Below are 24,200 nucleotides of genomic sequence, written 5' to 3'. Positions count from 1 at the left end.
CTGATATAGCGGCCATATAAACCGATCTGGGGTCTTGGGGTCTTCTACCGCCTCTATAGGGCGCAATTCTAATCCCATTTGACTGAAATTTTGCATTAGGTGTTTTGTTATGACTTCCAACAACTGTGCTTAGTATGGTTAAAATAGGTCCAAAATTTGATATAGCTGCCATATAAACCGAGAGAGAGCATAACCCAATAGAGAGCGCAATTCTCATCCGATTTGGCTGAAATTTTGGGTGTTTTGTTATGACTTTCAACAACTGTGCCAAATATGGTTTTAATTGGTCCATAACCTGATATAGCTGGCATATAAACCGATCTGGTGTTTTGACATCTTGGGCATCTAGAGGTTGCAATTATTATCTGATTGGGTTGAACATTTTTACAACGACTTCTCTAATGAACTTCAACATATGTGTCAATTATGGTCCGAATCGTTCTATAGCCTGATATAGCTCCCATATAAACCGATCTCCCAATTTTACTACTTGAGCCTCTTAAGGACGCGTTTTTTAATCGAATTGGCTAAAATTTTACACAACGACTTCTACTATTGTCTCCAATATTCAGTTCATTTATGGTTCGAATCGGACGATAACTTGATATTATAGCTTGAATATTATAGCAATTCGTTCCATTTATCATATGTTTGCCTTAAAAGAGATACCGGAAAAAGAACTTGACAAATGCGATCCTTAGTGGCAGGTATATAAGATTCGGCCCAGCCGAACTTAGCACGCTTTTACATGTTAATACCCTACATTAACATGTGTAACACCTAAAAGGAAGGGAGATAGATCCATTGATAAGTATACCGATCGACTCAGAATAACTTTCTGATTCGATTGAGCTATGTCCGTCTGTATGTCCGTCTGGTCGCAGTTTTCATCCGATCATCTTCAAATTTAGCACAGGCATGTTTTTCGGCCTAGACCTAGACGAAGCCTATCGAAAAAATCGATTCAGATTTAGATAGATCTCTCATATATATGTTCGTCCGATTTGCAGTAATAATGCAATAAAATGGTCATTTGCTAACCGATTGTCTCGAAAAGTTGGCACCAAATCGGTTCAAATTTAGATATAGCTCCCATATATATTTTTGTCCGATTTTGAGAAATATTGCAAACAACTGCTTATTTGTTTACCGATTGTCTCGAAAATCCTTCCTTTTCTTACGAGTTTCTTCATTACTGGTTAATTTTATAGAAATCGGACCAGATTTAGATATAGCTGTCATATATGTATTTCGACCGATTTTCACTCCAAGAGCCGCGGCAACCGCATTTAGAGACCAATCTTGCCAAAGCTTTGAACAGCGCTCTCCTCGACAACTTCCACAATATCTGCGAAGTTTGCTTGAAATCAGTTCCGATTTAGATAAAGCTCCCATATATATATGTTCATCCGATTTTGAGAAATATTGCAATAAAGTGCTTATTTGTTAACCGATTGTCTCGAAATTTGGCAGAAAGGATTTTCTTACAACTTTGGACATTACTGGTCAATTTCATAGAAATCGGACCAGATTTAGATATAGCTGTCATATATGTATATCGCCTGATTTTCACTTCTAAAGCCACTGCAAGTGCATTTATTGACCAATCTTGAAAACACTTTGTTCAACGCTTTTCACGTCAACTACCACAATATGTGAGAAGTTTGCTCCAAGTCGGTTCAGATTTAGATATAGCTCCCATATATATGTTCGTCCGATTTGACCAAAATTGCAATTGCATGTAAACCGATTCTCACGAAATTTTGGGCAAAGGTTCCTCTTATAACTCTACTGGCGACTAAAGAATTTCTCCTGATTTTCACTTTTACAGGCTTTTCTAAACCATTTATCAATCGATCTTTTCAAAAATTTGCACAACGATTTATTCTATGGCTCCTACAATATGTACGGATTTTGATCGATATTCTTAATATCAAATTTAAGCAAATTTGAATTTCGCCTTCATATCAAATGTTGTGTAGGGTATCAAAAGGTCGGCTTCGCCTGACTTTAGCCCGTCGTTACTTGTTGTGTTTGCTGTTGTTATGGTTCTTAAACTTAGGTTATACTCGTATAATGGTACGCGTCTAACAACCTCAATCGCTATCAGCATCACTCAAGGATCTTAGGTTCACGTTGTTGCCCCGAAAAAGATTCAAAAAGCGCTGAAAAACACAGACAAAATTTACGGCAGTACAATGCCCGACATGAAGAATGGTCGACCGTCTGCAATACGTAAGTGCGCCATACCGCTGTACGCATGGCGTCAAGGTCCTGACACTGCAATGGCTTGTCAGGACTCCTTTCAGTAGTGAGAGGGGTAGTTCCACCCCATCTGGGGGAGGTCCCCAGACCACACCATGATACTTCATATTGGTGAATAACACTAATTTTATCTATCGGGGTTTTACATCAAGCCCATTAGCAAATCTTGTCAGCATACTACAATATATGCTCTCTGAACCAGGATGAAAATGTCATCTTCGTAGCCTTTAGCTAATAATCTTTAACCCCTTCCTTTTTAAATGTGCTGTTAATTCCACAAATATTCAAGAGCCTCAAAAAGGGGTACAAAACGGTCCTTGAGCTCTAATCGCTATATACCTATTTGAGCTCTTTGCTAGTGTAACGCTAATTATCCTGCCCATCAACATCGTATGAACTCAATCCAGGAGGAATCCTCATGTCCACCAGAGAGTCATGCATTTGACACATGTGATGTGTTGTCCTGGTTATAATCGAGATACACGTCTATGAAGCTAGAATCAATCCCAGCCCAATCGAAATTGAGCCGGAAATACACTGGTCTACCGTGTGGTGCCCGTGCCGGGATAACTACGACCACCACACAGACTAGAACGTGGTGGTCCGATCAGTGTGGTGTACATTGCTGTCACCAGAACCTTAGCAGCGAGCTATCGAGCGCGTTTACAGGTTGCAGATATTGGAATGCTCCATCCAGAGTAGCTGCAACGGCAGTCGCGGACAATCAGCGGTATCGACTGGAGAGTCTCAGTGAGAGGCCGGGAGGTACCGGTTCTTGCACAAATGGTGAGCGCTTATGATACTTTTCCGTGTCCTTTGGACCGGAACGAGCTTGCTCACCATACAGGAGCTTGACGAGGATCGCCACTTCCACATGAAAATGTGTCTGCAACAACAACTGTGGAAGGTTTAAGGCATTTAGTTCGAAGCTAATTTATCGGAAATTTTATATGTCACGTTGAATTGAAATTTCTTCGCCCTGTTTACAAATGTTGACATATCAAGTTCCCAAAAAGATGTTTTGTTGTAGCAATTCGCCGATGCGGCCAACTTATAAATACACCTTGATATAAAGATTGACTTTCCTTAAAGACATTCTTTTACTCTGGAATGTAGTAATTCCGGTTCTACATTCTATCATTCAGACGAAAATAGAAACAATTTTTGGTGACGCTTATCCCCTCCTTTTGTTGCCAACACTTGTAAAGTATGTACCTTTGGAAATAAGCAGTGTTAGAAGTCCCTTCTAAAGTTGTGCTGCTCTGTGACAAGCCGTTCGGAATTGGTCTTAATAAGGAGGTCCTTATCACTAAGCTTTATTTTGTAGCCTACATCACTCATTGATATGAGAGAAGTATTCCAGCTGTTCCCTAATGGAATGTTTAAGGCTCCACGTTATCCTTTATTGAGTAAAACCATTTGCTGTTACTGCCAAAATTTAAAAAAAAAACAAAATTCAAATCAATTCCATTGAATCTTACCAACATCAAAACTTTGCTGCTTATGAAAGAGCATTAAGTGCTCAAAATTCAATCGACTAATGTGCTGAAGTTTTTTCTTTTTTGCAAAATCTTTTAGCAAATCTGCATGAGTTTATTAAATTCCGTAATACACTGTGGAAAGTTTTTCTCATCCTGTTCTTTAAGCAGAAGTTGCCATTAGCTACAAACTTTTGGTATGAAAGTTCACAGAAGTCACAAGCCAATCCCCCTACATTTGTCTAACGCCTGGCATCGACAAAGTATGTCTGCTGCTTGCAAAAGTGGAAGCAGTTTCCGTTTCCTTTCCGAGTTTTTTCATTGTTGCTCTCATATAGTCGATAAGCTTTTGTAGTCGTTTTCTTTCTTTGATATTTGTTCAAAATTGAAGTTTCCGTTTGCTTTTCTGGAAATTTTTGTTTTATTATAATTCGCAATATTTTTGTTCTTCTTCTTCGGCTTATATTTTGTGTGAAATCATAATCAGAGATTTGTTTCTTTCAGAAAAATCTCCAAAGTAAACAATTGTAATAAGCAAATGCTGATGGTGATGACTACCCACACCCATATTCGTAGTTGGTATATGGGCATGATTTCCAAGTAAAACTTTTTCAATTCATCTTTTCACAGTACTAGAACTCATGGGCTTTAATTTTTCATTTTTGACATTTGGCTCAGAGAAAAGCAAACGACGGATTTGCTATAAAAGTTTGGGAATAATAAAAACTGGAGGGTTTTCTTAAATAAGGAAAGCGTTATTTTAATTAATGTAAAACAAAATAAAATAAAATAAAATAAAATAAAATAAAACAAAAAAATATAAAATAAAATAAAATAAAGTTAAATAAAATAATCAATAATAATGAGCCCCGGTAAAAATAGGGTACTACATTTGTTGATATCCTAAAGGGGGGCGGACCCTCCCCCTACCCTCATTTTCAAAGACGCCTGATCTCTGAGATGGGTTAAATTTTCACTTTGTGGTACCTCAAAAACAAGAAGTTGGTATACAATTTTGGGGTAGAATAACCTGGGGGACGCCCCATCCCAAAACCCACCCGAACGGACATGTTTACCGATTGGGACAATATGGGTATCAAATGAAAGGTATTTAAGAGTGGAGTATGAACTTGCATAAAAATGTCTCACTAGGATTGAGGGGGTCCCCCAAGAGCAAGAACACCACCCAACAGGAAACTTTTACCGGTTTCGGACAATATGGGTACCACAAGAAAGGTATTCAAAAGTAAAGTACAATTCTGAGACAAAAATACATTTTTGGCGTCTGAGGGGCCTTCCCACCCACCCCAAAACTCCCGAGCAGGTCATATTAACTGATTGGGACAATATGGGACTCAAATGAAAGGTATTTGAGAGTTAAATACGAATATGGTATTAAAACTTGGGTCTAAGTAACTAGGAGGCCGCGTCAGGCCCGAAACCGCCTCAAAAGTAGCGCCCGAAATCAAAAGTGAACCGATCGGAGCAATATGGGACTCAAATGAGAAGTATTTGGGAATAGAGTATGAATATAATATTCCAAATTGGGTCTAATTACTTAGCGAGCTATCCCAAGTCCAAAATCAACCCAAAAGTACCGCCAAAAATCAAAGTGTAACGATCGAGACAGTATGGGACTCAAATGAAAGGTTTTCGGGAGTACAATACGAATAGGGTGTCAAAAATAGGATCCAAGTACCTAGAGCGTCGCCCCAGAAGAGTGCCGCTCACAATAAAAAGTGTACCGATTGGGGCAATATAGGACCCCAATGAAAGGTATTCGAGAGTAGAGTGTGAAGTACCTAATACGCCACTCGAAGCTCAAACCCCATCAGAAGTACCGCCCAAAATCAAAAGTGGACCGATCGGGACCATATGGAACTCCAAAAAAAAAGGCATGCAGACCTATAAGCCTTACGTCCTTTCAAAACCATGAAAGGTATCGTTGATACCATGGTAAAGATTAAGACACCCAGCAAACTGCTTAAATACAAACAGCACGCCTATTCCAAGGAAAGCTTGGTGTAGACCGCACTGCACGAAGTTGTACATACAATTGAAAATCCAGTGCCCGGTGGACCAGGTCCTTAGAGACTGGATAAACCATATGCTAAGGAACAGAGAAAGTGGCACAGGGCACGCCACAGGGGGCATTTTATCTCCACACCTTTGATTAACCACCATAAATAATCCATTATGGATGCTGAGTGAGGATGACGACGCTTGCTGGGTATTGAAACGATCGGCGTCTACAATTCTACGGTATGTTACAATCGATGGGACGGACTAATATCCGCACATAAATTATCGATTCTGAAACCGGTCCATACCGGTCTATTCGACAGCTACATTTATCCAAATTTAATCCTATCTGGACCGTATTCTGTTCGGATGCCGAGAGTTCCTACACAACTCACTGTTTCAGCGAAATCGGGTTAAAAATCCGCCTGTTATGTCCTTAGGACCCTATACTGGCAAATCGGCCTATGTGGCAGCTATACCAAAATAAAGCCCGTTCAAGACCATATTTCGATGCTGTCGAGGGTCTTTCAAGAATTTGCCGTTTAAAATTTCACCGCAATCGAATAATAAATACATCTTTTATGGGCTCAGGACTCTAAATCGTCGTGTCGGTCTGTATGGCAGACATATCGAAATATAAACCGATTTTGCTCGTTAATGAACTAACCTGAAGTCAGAATCACATAGCAAAAAATTTGATTACAAATATTTAACAATTCCAAAATAAATCCTCCACAATGTAAAAACTAATTGCATTGACTCTCCGTACGGAACCACAAAACGGAGAAAAAGTAATATCCTCTAACAGCATTTTCCTTTTTTTCTTTATTAAATGCCATGATGCATGTGATACATTACTAATCTTCTCATATGGTTTTGTGTTCTCATTTCAGTTGTCGCATACGTGATTTGTTGCGCAACAATGGCCAATTGCCCGATGGCATTGATACATTACGCTTGCCAAGACGTTTACAGCGTTACATCGACCTAATGGAGGAAATCGAAGGTCCGGAGAAAAAGGACAATGACACAGATGACAACTATCCCACCACCAGCAGCAAGGCTAAGAGTAAAGCAATGCGAAGTGATGCCAAGAAACCAGCAACGACGATGCCGACAACAATGAAGACGAACAAACCCATTACATTGCGGTACGATGAGATACCCACAACGTCATTGGCAGCAGCTGCCGAGCGGGCTGTGAAAGCATTATCCTCGACACCAACAATATTAACAGAATTGGCGGCCCTCGAGGAGTTGGACGAACCGGAGACAAGTGGCCACGAGGTCATTGAAGAGGACATTAATGAGCAGGAGTTGGAGGGGCTGAATGAGGAGGATGAAGAGAATGAGGAAGAAGAAGTGGAAGAGGAAGAGAAACAACAGCAGCAGAAGCATGATTCGTCCTCTTCCCCTTCACCCCCCTCCGAAACGAATGATGTACCAACGATTATTGTAGATAAACCATTTGCATTCTGATTTTTTCTAGGCCATAACTCACTTTGGCAAAAACTCAAAGATTTTTGTAGTTCTTTGTTTTTTTTCATTTCTAAATCAGAGTAGGGCCTTCTACTGCTTGCCAAAATGAGCTTAAACCAGTGAAGGATATTTTCTACATTTGTCTGCTTTTATAACTTGTATTTATGACAACAACTTGAGCTGAAGAGTAAAAGTTTATAGTTAACACTCTGTACTATTTTTGATGTGCTTTTTGGCTTCCTTTTACTGTTGGCCAAGTTCATCGCTTAAGACTTACCTATAAGTTTCCTCACTGACATTTATGCGTCCCGGTATACCCGTGGTCTCAGTGCGACTTGTCAGATTAACTGTGTTGCCAAATAAGCAATAGCGTGGTACTCGATTGCCTATAACTCCGGTCACAACTTCACCCGAGTGGATGCCGATTGTAATTTGCTGAAATAGTAGAAGAATTTAAGAGATATAAATAAATTATTACTACGAATAAGCCATATAATGTATCCATAAGAATTTGTAATATTTCTAAGGCGGAATATGCTTACAATAAATAATGTATCAATGTATCTAAATGTTGCAAAAATGTATCTATAGTAGTTTAAACTAACTGCAGGCCTTCAGGAATGTTAAGCAACTGTGTGGCGTAAGGCTGAAAACTAACTCAGCCTGGTTAAAATAGTTTTCCTATAGAAAACCTTATTCAGCCAGGCTGAATTAAAGTTTTCCTATAGAAAATCTTATTCAGCCAGGCTGAATTAAAGTTTTCCTATAGAAAATCTTATTCAGCCAGGCTGAATTAAAGTTTTCCTATAGAAAATCTTATTCAGCCAGGCTGAATTAAAGTTTTCCTATAGAAAACCTTATTCAGCCAGGCTGAATTAAAGTTTTCCTATAGAAAACCTTATTCAGCCAGGCTGAATTAAAGTTTTCCTATAGAAAACCTTATTCAGCTGGGCTGAATTAAAGTTTTCCTATAGAAAACCTTATTCAGCCAGGCTGAATTAAAGTTTTCCTATAGAAAACCATATTCAGCCAGGCTGATTTAAAGTTTTCCTATAGAAAATCTTATTTAGCCAGGCTGAATTAAAGTTTTCCTATAGAAAACCTTATTCAGCCAGGCTGAATTAAAGTTTTCCTATAGAAAACCTTATTCAGCCAGGCTGAATTAAAGTTTTCCTATAGAAAACCTTATTCAGCTAGGCTGAATTAAAGTTTTCCTATAGAAAACCTTATTCAGCCAGGCTGAATTAAAGTTTTCCTATAGAAAACCATATTCAGCCAGGCTGATTTAAAGTTTTCCTATAGAAAATCTTATTTAGCCAGGCTGAATTAAAGTTTTCCTATAGAAAACCTTATTCAGCCAGGCTGGATTAAAGTTTTCCTATAGAAAACCTTATTCAGCCAGGCTGAATTAAAGTTTTCCTATAGAAAACCTTATTCAGCCAGGCTGAATTAAAGTTTTCCTATAGAAAACCTTATTCAGCTAGGCTGAATTAAAGTTTTCCTATAGAAAACCTTATTCAGCTAGGCTGAATTAAAGTTTTCCTATAGAAAACCTTATTCAGCTAGGCTGAATTAAAGTTTTCCTATAGAAAACCTTATTCAGCCAGGCTGAATTAAAGTTTTCCTATAGAAAACCTTATTCAGCCAGGCTGAATTAAAGTTTTCCTATAGAAAACCTTATTCAGCTAGGCTGAATTAAAGTTTTCCTATAGAAAACCTTATTCAGCCAGGCTGAATTAAAGTTTTCCTATAGAAAACCTTACTCAGCCAGGCTGAATTCAAGTTTTCCTATAGAAAACCTTACTCAGCCAGGCTGAATTAAAGTTTTCCTGTAGAAAACCTTATTCAGCCAGGCTGAATTAAAGTTCTTCCATAGAAAACCTTATTCAGCCAGGCTGAATTAAAGTTTTCCTGTAGAAAACCTTATTCAGCAAGGCTGAATTAAAGTTCTTCCATAGAAAACCTTATTCAGCCAGGCTGAATTAAAGTTTTCCTATAGAAAACCTTATTCAGCCAGGCTGAATTAAAGTTTTCCTATAGAAAACCTTATTCAGCCAGGCTGAATTAAAGTTTTCCTATAGAAAACCTTATTCAGCCAGGCTGAATTAAAGTTTTCCTATAGAAAACCTTATTCAGCCAGGCTGAATTAAAGTTTTCCTATAGAAAACCTTATTCAGCCAGGCTGAATTAAAGTTTTCCTATAGAAAACCTTATTCAGCCAGGCTGAATTGAAGTTTTCCTATAGAAAACCTTATTCAGCCAGGCTGAATTGAAGTTTTCCTATAGAAAACCTTATTCAGCCAGGCTGAATTAAAGTTTTCCTATAGAAAACCTTATTCAGCCAGGCTGAATTAAAGTTTTCCTATAGAAAACCTTATTCAGCCAGGCTGAATTAAAGTTTTCCTATAGAAAACCTTATTCAGCCAGACTGAATTAAAGTTTTCCTATAGAAAACCTTATTCAGCCAGGCTGAATTAAAGATTTCCTATAGAAAACCTTATTCAGTCAGGCTGAATTAAAGTTTTCCTATAGAAAACCTTATTCAACCAGGCTGAATTAAAGTTTTCCTATAGAAAACCTTATTCATCCAGTCTGAATTAAAGTTTTCCTATAGAAAACCTTATTCAGCCAGGCTGAATTAAAGTTTTCCTATAGAAAACCTTATTCAGCCAGGCTGAATTAAAGTTTTCCTATGGAAAACCTTATTCAGCCAGGCTGAATTAAAGCTCTCCTATAGAAAACCTTACTCAGGCAGGCTGAATTAAAGTTTTCCTATGGAAAACCTTATTCAGCCAGGCTGAATTAAAGTTTTCCTATGGAAAACCTTATTCAGCCAGGCTGAATTAAAGTTTTCCTATGGAAAACCTTATTCAGCCAGGCTGAATTAAAGTTTTCCTATGGAAAACCTTATTCAGCCAGGCTGAATTAAAGTTTTCCTATGGAAAACCTTATTCAGCCAGGCTGAATTAAAGTTTTCCTATGGAAAACCTTATTCAGCCAGGCTGAATTAAAGTTTTCCTATGGAAAACCTTATTCAGCCAGGCTGAATTAAAGTTTTCCTATGGAAAACCTTATTCAGCCAGGCTGAATTAAAGTTTTCCTATGGAAAACCTTATTCAGCCAGGCTGAATTAAAGTTTTCCTATGGAAAACCTTATTCAGCCAGGCTGAATTAAAGTTTTCCTATGGAAAACCTTATTCAGCTAGGCTGAATTAAAGTTTTCCTATGGAAAACCTTATTCAGCTAGGCTGAATTAAAGTTTTCCTATGGAAAACCTTATTCAGCCAGGCTGAATTAAAGTTTTCCCATAGAAAACCTTATTCAGCTAGGCTGAGAAACCGTATTAGGGGCACGTTTCTGCAATCTGTGGCTATACCTTAATTTAAATGCAATTCCAAGGAGGCACCAAATACATGTTGAACATCCATAACCTTCATCAAAGAAAACTATTTTTTCTCAATGGTCGACATTATTACCCCATTGCTTCGTCCCCCACATTTGCCATTGTCTTGTGTCTTGTAATGAGAAAACATTAAGTACATACTTTAACAAATTAGCAACATATGTGGGCCTGCTTACAATGGCCACAGATGGACAAACTTTGGCCATCATCTGACAGTAGATAGAGACCATAAAAACTAACCACAAGTACTGATAATATCAGCCACCACAAGTTTGGGGGACTTGTTCTTTTCGACATGAACAACTATTGCAAATACATAAGGATGTGCAAGCTTCACACACATACACCCTCCATCAATGTCCCTACATAGAAATACATACTCTTTCACACCAACTAATTGATGGGCAAAAGTTATCGAATGAATTCAACAAACAAGATGAGTGTGCTAAGAAACAAAAAAGCTCCAACCAAGACTTTACCATCTATGAGAGGTTCTTTGAGGATGCCATTCAACTTGAATTTCCTATTCGTCTGATAATTTAATTGTGGTTCATTGCAAAGGACTAACACATTATCAAAGTTTATACATGACCGAATAATTTTTACCAAAACTAAAATTACTAGTTTATAGTTCTGGTTAAAACTTCTCATTTGTGCGGCATACATCCATGCGGTCGTAGTTGGCCATGGCTAAGCATAATAGAAACCACATGGTAAGAAGAATCTCATCTAAGTATGAATACAATATAGGAGTTAGATAAAATTAACATAGGACAAGGGCAGCCGAAGTTTTAAAATTATTTTTTTTATGGATTTTTCATTTCTATTGAAATTTTGGAAGAAATTTGATTTTCAAAGGATATTTCCACAAAATAATGCTTTTGTGGACAGTTTGGAGGGGAATATTTGTTAAAATATTAAAATGTCACCAGAACATTGCTTAGCTGTAGACGAAAGTGAGAAAAACAATTAAAAAAGCATTAAGTTCGGCCGGGCCGAACTTTGGATACGCACCACCTCTGGTATGCATGTAAAGCTCCTTTCGTCAAATATGAAATTCAATTACAATCAAAGATGAATATCCAATCCCGAATACAGATGGTATTATTTCTCGACTATCACCAGTGCAATGTGTCTCAAAAAATGCATTCTGACAGATTGAGCTCTCCGAATCATCTAAGTTAAAAAATGCCTTCACTATGCACAATAGGCCATTGTAGCAATTCACAAGGATGCCCTTCGGGCTGTGCAATGCGCGACAAATGATGTGTAGATTATTGGATATGGTGATCCCATACCATATGAAGAGCCAGGCCTTCGTCTATCTAGACGATTTAGTCATCGTTTCTAAAAATTTCGTTGAACATTTACAACACTTTAAGGAATTTGCGCTCCAGTTTCGTAAGGCTGGGTTGACAATAAATGCGAAGAAGAGGTGCTTCGCAATAAAAAGTGTCTGATATTTGGGTTATATTGTCAGTGATGGAAACCTTAGCTTGGACCCTGACAAGATAAAGGCAACAACTGAGTTTCCTGTACCAAAATCAGTCAGAAACCTTCGTCAGTTTCTTGGAATGATACGATGGTATCGTAGAGGATTTTTCTTTCCATTCTCGCACCATGACTGAGCTACTGTCAAAGAAAAGTTGTTTTCAATAGAATGCAGAGGCTATGCTAAGTCTAGGCAATGTTCTGCTCCTGTTTTAGTTCATGCGGATTTCAATAAACATTTTATACTCCTGCAATTAGGTATGGGTTGCCCAAAAAGTAATTGCGGATTTTTTAAAAGAAAGTAAATGCATTTTTAATAGAACTTAGAATGAACTTTAATCAAATATACTTATTTTACACTTTTTTTCTAAAGCAAGCTAAAAGTAACAGCTGATAACCGACAGAAGAAAGAATGCAATTACAGAGACACAAGCTGTGAAAAAATTTGTCAACGCCGACTATATGAAAAATCCGCAATTACTTTTTGGGCATCGCAATATTTAGTAACCTTTCTGTACGTCAGGGTGGGTGTGAGATACTACGTGACCGGTTGACATTTGCTGTCACTCCTTAGTAATAACATTATTCTTCTTCTCTTCTTTATCCATCTGTACTTTTCCTTTCCATCTGCGTATTATTTTTCAAGAGCTACCTAAAATTGTCTTTATGTAATCGCATCCATTCCTATTTCTGTTGGCGATAGAACGCCCTCAAGATTCAACATGGCTTAGCACAGTAAATTTTCAATACCAAGGGAAATAGGGCCATTATATGTTAGCTTGTTAAAGGGTTTTCATGGTGAAAAAGGATACTCCCCAGGGATGACGAGCTGGTACATCAGCTCGCCAGACCTTTTCATAGCATCCACTGAAGAAGCTAGATCGACTCAGAAAGTGATTCTAAGTTTTAGTACCCTGCGCTACAGAAGCGGTGTCGGGTATACAAATTTTAGCAAAATTCTTTTTATACCCTCCACCGTAGGATGGGGGTTTACTATTTTCGTCATTCCGTTTGTAACAGCCCGAAATATTCATCTGAGACCCATGAACATTCCATTTAGGAACAGGGGCAAACTTCTCACATATGAATGAGTGCTGTCCGATTCAAGTTTAAGCTCAATGATAAGGGGCTTCCTTTTTATAGTCTTCCGAGTCTGAACGGTGTCCCGCAGTGCAACACCTCTTTGGAGAGAAGTTTTTACATGGCATAGAACCTAAAAAATGTCCCCAGCATTAGGAGGGGATAACCACCGCTGAAAATTTTATGATGGTCTCGGCAGGATTCGAACCCAGGCGTTCAGCATCATAGGCGGACATGCTAACCTCTGCGCTACGATGACCTCGTATGAGACCCCATAAGGTATATAACCTCTTAATCTTCATTACATTTTAAGTCGATCTAGCCATGTCCGTCCGTCCGGCCGTCTGTCGAAAGCCCGCTATCTTTCGAAGGAGTCAAGCTAGCCGCTTGAAATTTTGCACAAATACTTCTTATTAGTGTGGGTCGGTTGGTATTGTAAATGGGCCATATCGGTTCATGTTTTGAAATAGCTGCCATATAAACCGATCTTGGGTCTAGACATCTTCAGCCTTTAGAGGGTGCAATTCTTGTCCGATTTGACTGAAATTTTGCACGAGGTGTTTTGTTATGACTTCCAACAACTGAGCTGAGTATAAATCAAATCGGTCTATAACCTGATATAGGTGCCATATAAACCGGTCTTGGATTTTGAATTCTTAAGCCACTAGATAGAGCAGTTCTTCTCCGGTTTGGCTGAAATTTTGCATGAAGTGTTTTGTTATGACTTGCAAAAACTGTGCCAAGTATGGTTCTAATCGGTTCATAACCTGATATAGCTGTCATATAAACCGATCATGAATCTTGACTTTTTGAGTCAGTAGAGGGCGCAATACTCATCCCATTTGGCTCCAAGGCGCAATTCTTATTCGAATGGACTGAAAGATTACCCAATGTCTTCTACTATGGTTTTCAACATTCAATTCATTTATGGGCCGAATCGGACTATAACTTGATATAGCTCCAATAGCATAACAATTCTTATTCATAATTCTTTGTTTGTCTAAAAAGACATGCAGTGCAAAGAACTCGACAAAGGTTCGGCCCAGCCGCACACTGTTACTAGTTTAGTTTACACATTCTTACTAGTTTAGTTTAATTTCTATGTTTATTGAAATCGAATACATACTGTCGATTTGTGTATAGAAATTCCCCCTTGGCTAAAAAATGTTGCCGCAATTTGATTTATAGCGACATATCGTTGACTTAATTCCCCTGCACTCCTTTCCCTTCATAGAAATAAATGTGCCATCTTGGCTTTATAATTCAAACTCCTGCCACCATTCAAGTGTACTGAAGTGGAACATTGGAACGCCACACTCGTCAATGTGTGGATATTCGACATGTATTAACTTAATTGCTAACATAAATATGGGGAGCATCAATGTCATTTGTAAATAAACTTAAATGTGCAGAAATGCTCACCAAAGGACATATCGTATTTACGCAGTCAAGCACTTCGCATTACCTTCCCAGTAGTACGCTTGAATAATAACCCACAGAGGAGGATGAATAGTGGCGAATAGGATGAGGAGAGGATGGGGAGCATGCGACAACTCTTGAGATAATATCGGACTGATGTTGATGCAACTAACGAAGCGTACACAAGTGCGTAACACATCAAATGGACCACAAAACTATCTTCACTTTACTTAAACTGCAAACATACAAACAAAAAGCAACAAATGGTCATTACCAATTGTCCTTCACATGGACAACTCTGTGGTATAATGACAGCAAATACCCACCCCCACACACACCAAACCCCTTTAAAGGACATTACACATTTGCGTTTGTTTAAACAGCCCGACTAACTAATTACACGCAAAGAAAAATCGAATAGTTTTGAGATAACTTTTTTTTATACCCTCCACCATAGGATGGGGGAATACCAATTTCGTCATTCTGTTTGTAGCGCCTCGAAATATTCGTCTAAAAATGTCGATGTAGGCAATCTGCCGTCTGTCTGTCCGTAACCGCTTGAAATTTTGCCCAAATACTTCCTATTAGTGTAGGTCGGTTGGTATTGTAAATGTGCTACATCGGTCCATATTTTGCTATAGCCGCCATATCACCCGATCTTGGATCTTGACTTCTTGAGCCGCTGTGGTGGCACACAATTCTTATCCGATGGTTGAAATCGGTCCATAACTTGATATTTTGCAAATTTGAGTTCAAGTTTCAGCTCTATGATAAGGGGCCTCCTTCTTATAGCCGATTCCGAACGGCATGCCACAGAGCGACATTTCTTTGGAGAAAAGTTTTACATGGCATAGTACCTCACAAATGTTGCCAGCTTTAGGAGGGGAAAACCACCGCTGAAAAATTTTTTTAATGGTCTCGCCAGGATTCGAACCCAGTCGTTCAGCGTCATAGGCGGACATGCTAACCTCTGCGCCTTGATATAGCTCTCACATAATTTGGTATAGCTGCCATATAAACCGATTTCGGGTCTTGACTTCTTGAGCCTCTAGAGGGCGCAACTCCTATTCGATTTGACTGACATTTTGTGCGACTTCCAACAACCTTGCTAGGTATGGTTAAAATTGGTCAATAACCAGATAGATGAGCATGACGTGTTTTGTAATGACTTCTAACAACTGTGCCAAATATGGTTCAAATCGCTTCATAACCTGATAGAGCTGCCATTATAACCAATCTTTGATCTTGACTTCTTGAGCCTCCAGAGGGCGTAATTATTATCCGATTTGGCTGAAATTTTGTACAACGACTTCTCCCATGACTTTCAAAGTGCGTGTCAAATCGGTCTATAGCCTCAGCTCCCATATAAACCGATATCTCTATATTATTGTACTTCTTGAGGCCCTAAAGGGCGTAATTCTTACTTGAATTGGCTGAAATTTTACACAAAGACTTCTACTATGGTCTCCAATATTCAATTTAATTATGGTCCGAATCGCACCATAACTTGATATAGCTCCAATGTTATAGCAATTCTTTTTTTTATCCTTTCTTTGCCTAAAAAGAGATATCGGGAAAAGAATTCGACAAATGCGATCTATGGTGAAGGGTATATAAGATTCGGCCCGGGCGAACTTAGCAGGTTTTTACTTGTTCAAAGTAGAATGTTGCATGTTGTTGTTGTTTTGTCGCTGTTGTTGTTTTTGTTGTTGTAACAGTGTGTTGTGTTCTATCTTCTATCTTTCGTCTGTTTGGTTCAGCAAAAAATCCAGATACATAACTCTGCGACTAATGGGATGTGTCGAGAGGGATCTGGGTTTGAGTCGAGTGGGTCTAGCTGGGAAATAAAACAAGTGACATGTTTGGCGTGGTCCCAGGTCATAATCCGGACACACATCCTGCACGTTAGCATCAATTCGTGCTATTATATTGGAGTTGAGGAGGCTGCATCTGCCGGATCGTATTGGAGCGAGACCTATTCTGCTTTGTCAGGGGAATTTCTTCAATGGGTGCCGATCGTTCTCCATGGACATCATTTACCCGATAGTTATTCACCGCCTATGCTTCTGTGTCTGCATGAATGTTACCTACCCACAGGGTGACGATATTGATGGTCCCTGCGTTAAAAGCGCAGATGGTAGTTAATATGTCTTTGCACGGGTAGGATCTTTGTCTCCTGACGAAGGTGGTTCATGTGAGAACTGAGTAGACAGTCCGTCGCAGTTCGAACAGCGGCATTCCACTGCGTGTCACACACCGGACGAGACCATACTGGCGCTGCATGTTACTTGCCAACTGCTGGGTATACAGTTTCCTGTAGTCCAGCTTCTCATTCAGACGCGTAAAAACCTTTGCTCTCCGAAGGTAATTAAGTTAAAATCGTAATCTACGACAAAATATAGGATGTTATGCCTAAAAATAACTGTGGGTCTTACATGGCCAATATAAAACCATCTTGCGAGATTGTTTTTAACAACTGGAAGAAGGGGGTAGGAATTTTAAATTAGATGATCATATAAAGTTAGAAAAGCACAAGTAAAAGCGTGCTAAGTTCGGCCGGGCAAAATCTTATATACCCTCCACCATGGTTCGCATTTGTCGAGTTCTTTTCCCGGCATCTCTTCTTAGGCAAAAAAAGGATAAAAGAAAATATTTGTGCGATATCATGATATGGTCCGGTACGGACCACAATTCAGTTAAATGTTGGAAACCTGTGTAAAATGCCAGCCAATTCGAATAAGAATTTAGCCCATTGGGGGCTCAAGAAGTAAAATAAAGAGATCGATTTATATGGGAGCTGCATCAGGCTATAGACCGATTCAGACCATAATAAACACGTATGCCGATCGTCATGAGAGGATCCGTCGTACAAAATTTCAGGCAAATCGGATAATAATTGCGACTTCTAGAGGCTCAAGAAGTCAAGATTCCAGATCGGTTTATATGGCAGCTATAGCAGGTTATAGACCGATTTGAACCTTATTCGGCACAATTGTTAAAAGTCATAATAAAAAACTTCATGCAAAATTTCAGCCAAATCGAATAAAAACTGCGCCATCTAGAAGCTCAAGAAGTCAAGTCCCCAGATCGGTTTATATGACAGCTATATCAGGTTATAGACCTATTAGAACAATACTTAACACAGTTGTTGGAAGTCATAGCGAAACAAGTCGTGCAAAATTTCATTCCAATCGGATAAGAATTGCGCACTCTAGAGGCTCAAGATGTCAAGACCCCAGATCGGTTTATATGACAGATATATCAGGTTATAGACCTATTTGAACCATACTTGGCACAGTTGTTGGAAGTCATAGCGAAACACGAAACAAAATTTTATTCCAATCGGATAAGAATTGCGCCCTCTAGAGGCTCAAGAAGTCAAGATCCAAGATCGGTTTATATGGCAGCTATATCAAAACATGGACCGATATGGCCCATTTACAATACCAACCGACCTACACTAATAAGAAGTATTTGCGCAAAATTTCAAGCGGCAAGCTTTACTCCTTCGAAAGTTAGCGTGCTTTCGACAGACAGACGGACGGACGGACAGACGGACGCATGTACAGACGGACGAAAATGGCTAGATCGACATAAAATGACACGACGATCAAGACAAATATTTCGAGCAGTTACAAACACGTAATTAGTATACCCCCATCCTATGGTGGGGGGTATAAAAACTTGAGAAGAGTTTGAGGTTTTCTGGCTAAAAACCATGAACATTAAGAAACAGGGCATACATCTCTCATACCAATGTGTGCAGTTCGATGAAAGTTTAAGCTCAATGTGTATTTGAGAATACAATATCCCAATTTCCTTCATGTAATTTTGAAAATGACATCGGCATTAAGTCGATTTTTTAAATTTGTATCCACTCTTTGCAGCATATCAATCGGTATGTTGACAATGGCGTAGCGAATGTTATTTTTGAGGTATGCTTCGGTCTGCGGTCGATTGACATACAACAGGGATTTCAAATCTTATATATAAAAATCAATTGTTTGTTTGTGTGTTCCTTGTGTGTACACAGATGGTGCATAATGATCCCGTGGTAAAAATAGGGTACTACATTTTTGATATCTGAATGGGGGGGCGGACCCTTCCCCTTACCCAAATTTTCAGAAACGCCAGATCTCGGAGATGGGTGGTGCGATTTAAGCGAAATTTTGTGTGCCCTCATATAGTACCCTAGAAAAAAAATTTTGGTATCCAAATTTCGGATGGGGTACCTAGGGGGGCCGCCCCAGCCTAAAACCTACCGGACATATTTACCGACCATGGCAATATGGGACTCAAATGAAAGGTATTTGCGAGTAGAATACGAATCTAATATCCAAATGTGGGATCACGTTTCTGGGGGTCTACCCCTTTCCCAAAATACCCCACAAACTGCAATTGTTGAGTGACCATCGCAATATGGGGCTCAAATAAAAGTATTTGGGAGTAGAATACGAATTTTATATCCAAATGTAGGACCATGTATTTAGAGCATCACCCCTTTCCCAAAACACGCCCAAAGGTAAAAAATTTTTCGGCCATGCCAATATGTGGCTCGAATGAAAGGTATTTGAGATTAGAAAACGAATTTGATAAACTATTTTGGGGCCATGTGTTTGGGGACGCCTCATCCTGTAAACTCCTCTTAAGCCAATGGCAATATGGAGTTTAAAAAAAAATGGTATTTGAAAGAAGAGCACGATGCTGATATTTTTTCAGGGCCATGCATCTGGGAGTACACCTTACATCCAAACTCAAATTCGTAGACCTATAAAGATCATATGGGGTTCAGATAAAGGCACTTATATTGTTAAACTGTTAGCCAAGCGATATACTATTTTCGTAGCATGGCATTTCACCAAAAAATCTTTAATTGTCGAAAATAAATATTCCATGGAAACTTTTGTTCCATATAAAGTAAAAGAAGGCGCAGCGGAGCGGGCCCGGGTCAGCTAGTAACCCCATAAAAATAAATCGCACGTTCTCAAATCTGTATTGGAGATCGCCTCTGAGAGTAATGAGGCGGTTGGGAATATGTTGTCACAATAAATTCATTGAGTATCGTCACGGTAACTGCGCGTTCGTTTTCTTCGTCCGAACGTTAGTAAAGAAGCTCTCGACGTTGAAGGCCAGCTGCTGCGTAGACCAAAGCATAATGGCAACTTACTGGAGAGAAAATTAGTATACCCTCATCCTATGGTGGAGGATTTAAAAATGAAAATCGAACCACAAATGTCTTCGCAAATTGCAAATTTCAGTACATGCAAATTAAAACTCGTAAATCCCCGAAACCAGTGGAGATATTATATACCTCATGCTGAGGATTTTTGAGCTTTATCCAGGAAAAAACGAATTTTGAAAATCGGACCACAAATGAACATTTGGCAGCCCCAATATTTTTCGAAATGCCGGGGTGACAAAATTTACGGGGCCTTCCAAAAGATGCTCGGACCACCTAAGGCCTTGAAATTTTGCACACAGTCTCAATAAGATCTCACTTCTAACCATTCCAAAGTGATATCTCGAATTTTGAAAATCGGACCACAAATGAACATTTGGCAGCCCCAATATTTTTCGAAATGCCGGGGTGACCAAATTTAGGGGCAGCAATGGAGTTCGGTTAAAAACTTTAGACTTATTAGTCTCCTCATTCTTCATGAGAACGTTGGATAGGTTCTGAAATTTCGTTTAAGGGGTAAGTTTGGGAATTCATTCTTCGCCAGGTGCCAGTACGTATATCTGGTGTAGGTCTGTCGGTCGGTCGGTCAATGCAGTGATTCATAGTGTTGCGCATTCCACCACTCATAATAATGACATTGAGGGAGTTTTTAATAATTTGCATCAATTCGTTATACAGGCTGCTTTAAATAATGCGGGTGTGGAGAATGGCGTAACAGGTTGGAGAATAAATATGATTTCGCATAGGGTGATCACGGCCAGCGTTGAAGCTACTTGGTAATAATGAAGGCAACCAGATGTACGGAGATTTCACCACTGATTTAAGTTCTTGTGGTCGATGGGATTCTGTGGAGATTTAAAGTGGTGGGGGTCAGCTTGTTGATCGATAATTCTTGCCACATAGAAATTCTTGGTACTCTGCCTAGTTTCGGCAAAAATCAGATAATTTCTATCAATTGTTTTAGGTTCATAGTTAGCTCCTCCCTGCTTGCATTTTTTTCCGTGTACCCACACACTTTCCCACAGAGTTTGGTGTAATAGCAAAGGATTCCGTATCACTATCATTGTAGAAGTTTAAGTTTCTTAGAATTTTTCGAAAATATTCTCCTTCTCTCTATCGAGAAAATAAAGGTAATTGCGAAATGTCCTTTAGAATGTGACAGTTCAATGTTTAAGCAATAAAACGTCACAAAAAGGGAATAGTTTTCTATTTTATAGGTTGTATCTTTTCAAAGGAAACATGGTCACGTTTCGGCCCTAAGAAATGAAATATCCTTTAATATACATGCCTACAAATGTGTAGTCTTTCCTTTACACTTGTGGTGTAATGTCCATAGCGATGTGTAGCGTACATTGTACATCGAATATTAGATACCAATGAGTGTAAAGTGTGTCATTGTTATTATTATTAGTTGTGTGTGTGTGTGTGACATTTCATAGTAAAATGTTCATCGTGCTCGCCGGGGAATAAATGTAATGTAGCAACAGCTTCAGCGACAGCAACAGCAATAAGTGATAATAATGATTTTTAGTGGTGGGTTTGTTGGCATCTTTCTCATTACATAGAGTGCTTGGCAATTTGTTACGGATGATTACTTCTGGGATTCACACATCGTCTGTATCAGAGGTAGAGAATGGAAAGCTTTTGCGATTTCTTTAGAAACCCAATAGCTCGTTTATTTTACAGCTTTCAATGTTGTCAGTGACATTGAGGCTGGTATGAATGACTTCATTGCATATTCTGGTAATTAGGCATAAAGTGGTTTTGCTTCTCAATATTCTTAGTATTGACTCAAGGACTGAGTACAAAAACACCAGTAAGGAAAGGCAAAAGTCGGGCGGAGCCGACTATATAATATCCTACACTTTCCATACACTTATAAATATAACAAGTAAAAGCGTGCTAAGTTCGGCCGGGCCGAATCTTATATACCCTCCACCATGGATCGCATTTGTCGAGTTCTTTTCCCGGCATCTCTTCTTAGGGATATAAGAAAAGATTTACTCTGCTATTAGAGCGATTTCAAGATATGGTCCGGTTTGGACCACGATTAAATTATATGTTGGAGAGCTGTGTTAAATGTCAGCCAATTCGAATAAGAATTGCGCCCTTTGGGGGCTCAAGAAGTAAAATAGAGAGATTGATTAATATGGGAGCTGTATCGGGCTATAGAACGATCCAGACCATAATAAACACGTATGTTGATGGTCATGAGAGGATCCGTCGTACAAAATTTCAGGCAAATCGGATAATAATTGGGACCTCTAGAGGCTCAAGATGTCAAGATCCCAGATCGGTTTATATGGCAGCTATATCAGGTTATAAAGCGATTTGAACCTTATTTGACATAGTTGTTGAAAGTAAGAATAAAATACGTCATGCTAAATTTTTGCCAAATCGGATAGAAATTGCGCCCTCTAGAAGCTCAAGTAGTCAAGTCACCAGATCTGCTTATATGACAGCTATATCAGGTTATGAACCGATTTAAACCATACTTGGCACAGTTGTTGGATATCATAACAAAATACTTCGTGCAAAAATTCATTCAAATCGGATAAGAATTGCGCACTCCAGAGGTTCAAGAAGTCAAGACCCAAGATCGGTTTATATGACAGCTATATCAGGTTATTGACCGATTTGAACCATACTTGGCACAGTTGTTGGATATCATAACAAAACACGTCGTGCAAAATTTCATTCCAATCGGATAAGAATTGCGACCTCTAGAGGCTCAAGAAGTCAAGGCCCCAGATCTATTTATATGACAGCTATATCAGGTTATGAACCGATTTCAACCATACTTGGCACAGTTGTTGGATATCATAACAAAATACTTGGTGCAAAAATTCATTCAAATCGTATAAGAAGTGCGACCTCTATAGGCTCAAGAAGTCAAGGCCCAAGATCGGTTTATACGACAGCTTTATCAAAACATGGACAGATATGGCCCATTTACATATACCAACTGACCTTTACAAATAAGAAGTATTTATGCAAAATTTCAAGCGGTTAGCTTTACTCCTTCGGAAGTTAGCGGGCTTTCGACAGACAGACAGACGGACATGGCTAAATCGACATAAAATGTCGCGACGATCAAGAATTTATGTACTTTATGGGGTCTCAGACGAATATTTCGAGTAGTTACAAACATAATGACGAAATTAGTATACCCCTATCCTATGGTGGAGGGTATAAAAATAGATACATGTATATGAGAGCGATATTTAAATCTGAACTTACTTCTTTCGAGCAGATCGCTTGAAAATTGTTGTTACTACGGCCATTTAAGTCGAAATCGGGCGGTACATATATATGGTTGCTATATCTAAATCTGATCCGATTTTTATAAAATCTTGTAAATATTTTAAGATCAGTAATAGAACCATCCGAGCCAAATTGTGTGCAGATCGCTTGAAAATTTTAGTCACTACGGCCATCTAGGTCGAAATCGGGAGGTACATTTATATGGGAGCTATATATAAATCTGAACCGATTTTGATGAAATCTTTCAGATATGTTAGGATCAGTAACAAAACAATCCGTGACAAATAGTGTGCAGATCGGTTGCAGTGTTTGTGGTACGCCCTAAAGCACTCCCTAAACTGAAATTCTTTTTCGACTATGGCAATATGGAGTTCAAATCAACGGTATTTTGGATTAAAAAACGAATTTGATATCTTTTTTCAGGGCAAATGGCCAGTGGCCGCCCTAGACCCCAAAACAACCTCCAAACAATTCATATTTATCGACCATGGCAATATGGGGCTCCAATTAAGGGGATTTGGAAGTGCAACACGAATTTGATATCCACATTTGTGTCGAAATGTCTGAGGTGCCACTCCTCCCCTAAAAACACTTCTCATTGCCCTAATTTTTAGAAACATAAGATCTCGGAGATTAGTAATGTGATTCGTTCGAAATTTTTTTGCACTTTTACAGTCTCCAAAAACAAAAGATGGTTTCTAATGTTGGAGTCAGGTGCCTCGGGGGCCGCCCGAATCCCCCAAATGGATATATAGACCAATCATGACAATTTAAAGCTCAAACGTAAAGTGCTTGAGAGAAAAACGTGAATTTGATATTCAATTGAAGAGCCATGTGGTTGGGGAGCCGCCCCAGTCCAAAATACCTCCCTGCCCCCAGTCCGGCCCTCCCTCGGGGGCCGCCCAAAATCCCCCAAATGGATATATAGACCAATCATGACAATTTAAAGCTCAAACGTAAAGTGCTTGAGAGAAAAATGTGAATTGGATATTCAATTGAAGAGCCATGTGGTTGGGGAGCCGCCCCAGTCCAAAATACCTCCCTGTTATATTAAAGCTATTTTGGGGTGGAAATTGATTGATTTTCGGGAAATTGATTCTCAATTTCGGGACAAAGACAC

General features: G+C 39.0%; 2 protein-coding genes across 3 annotated transcripts in view; one reads left to right on the top strand and one right to left on the bottom strand.

Moving 5' to 3' along the window:
- LOC106087842 (uncharacterized) overlaps positions 1 to 7,828 on the top strand; it is a 187,128-nt gene extending 179,300 nt beyond the window's left edge. For both annotated transcript variants that reach the window (XM_059363014.1, XM_059363015.1), the window contains one exon: positions 6,659 to 7,828. In XM_059363014.1, the coding sequence (XP_059218997.1) occupies positions 6,659 to 7,244 (586 nt within the window). In that variant the 3' untranslated portion in view covers positions 7,245 to 7,828. The remainder of the gene's footprint in view (positions 1 to 6,658) is intronic.
- Positions 7,518 to 24,200, bottom strand: part of LOC106089775 (guanylate cyclase soluble subunit beta-1) — a 293,195-nt gene continuing 276,512 nt past the window's right edge. The window contains exon 15 of the mRNA XM_013255752.2: positions 7,518 to 7,679. Within this exon, the coding sequence (XP_013111206.1) occupies positions 7,518 to 7,679 (162 nt within the window). The remainder of the gene's footprint in view (positions 7,680 to 24,200) is intronic.

The sequence above is a fragment of the Stomoxys calcitrans genome, chromosome 2 (assembly GCF_963082655.1).
Source record: "Stomoxys calcitrans chromosome 2, idStoCalc2.1, whole genome shotgun sequence".
In the NCBI taxonomy this organism is placed as follows: Eukaryota; Metazoa; Arthropoda; class Insecta; order Diptera; family Muscidae; genus Stomoxys; species Stomoxys calcitrans.
This window is presented reverse-complemented; position numbering and strand designations above follow the sequence as displayed.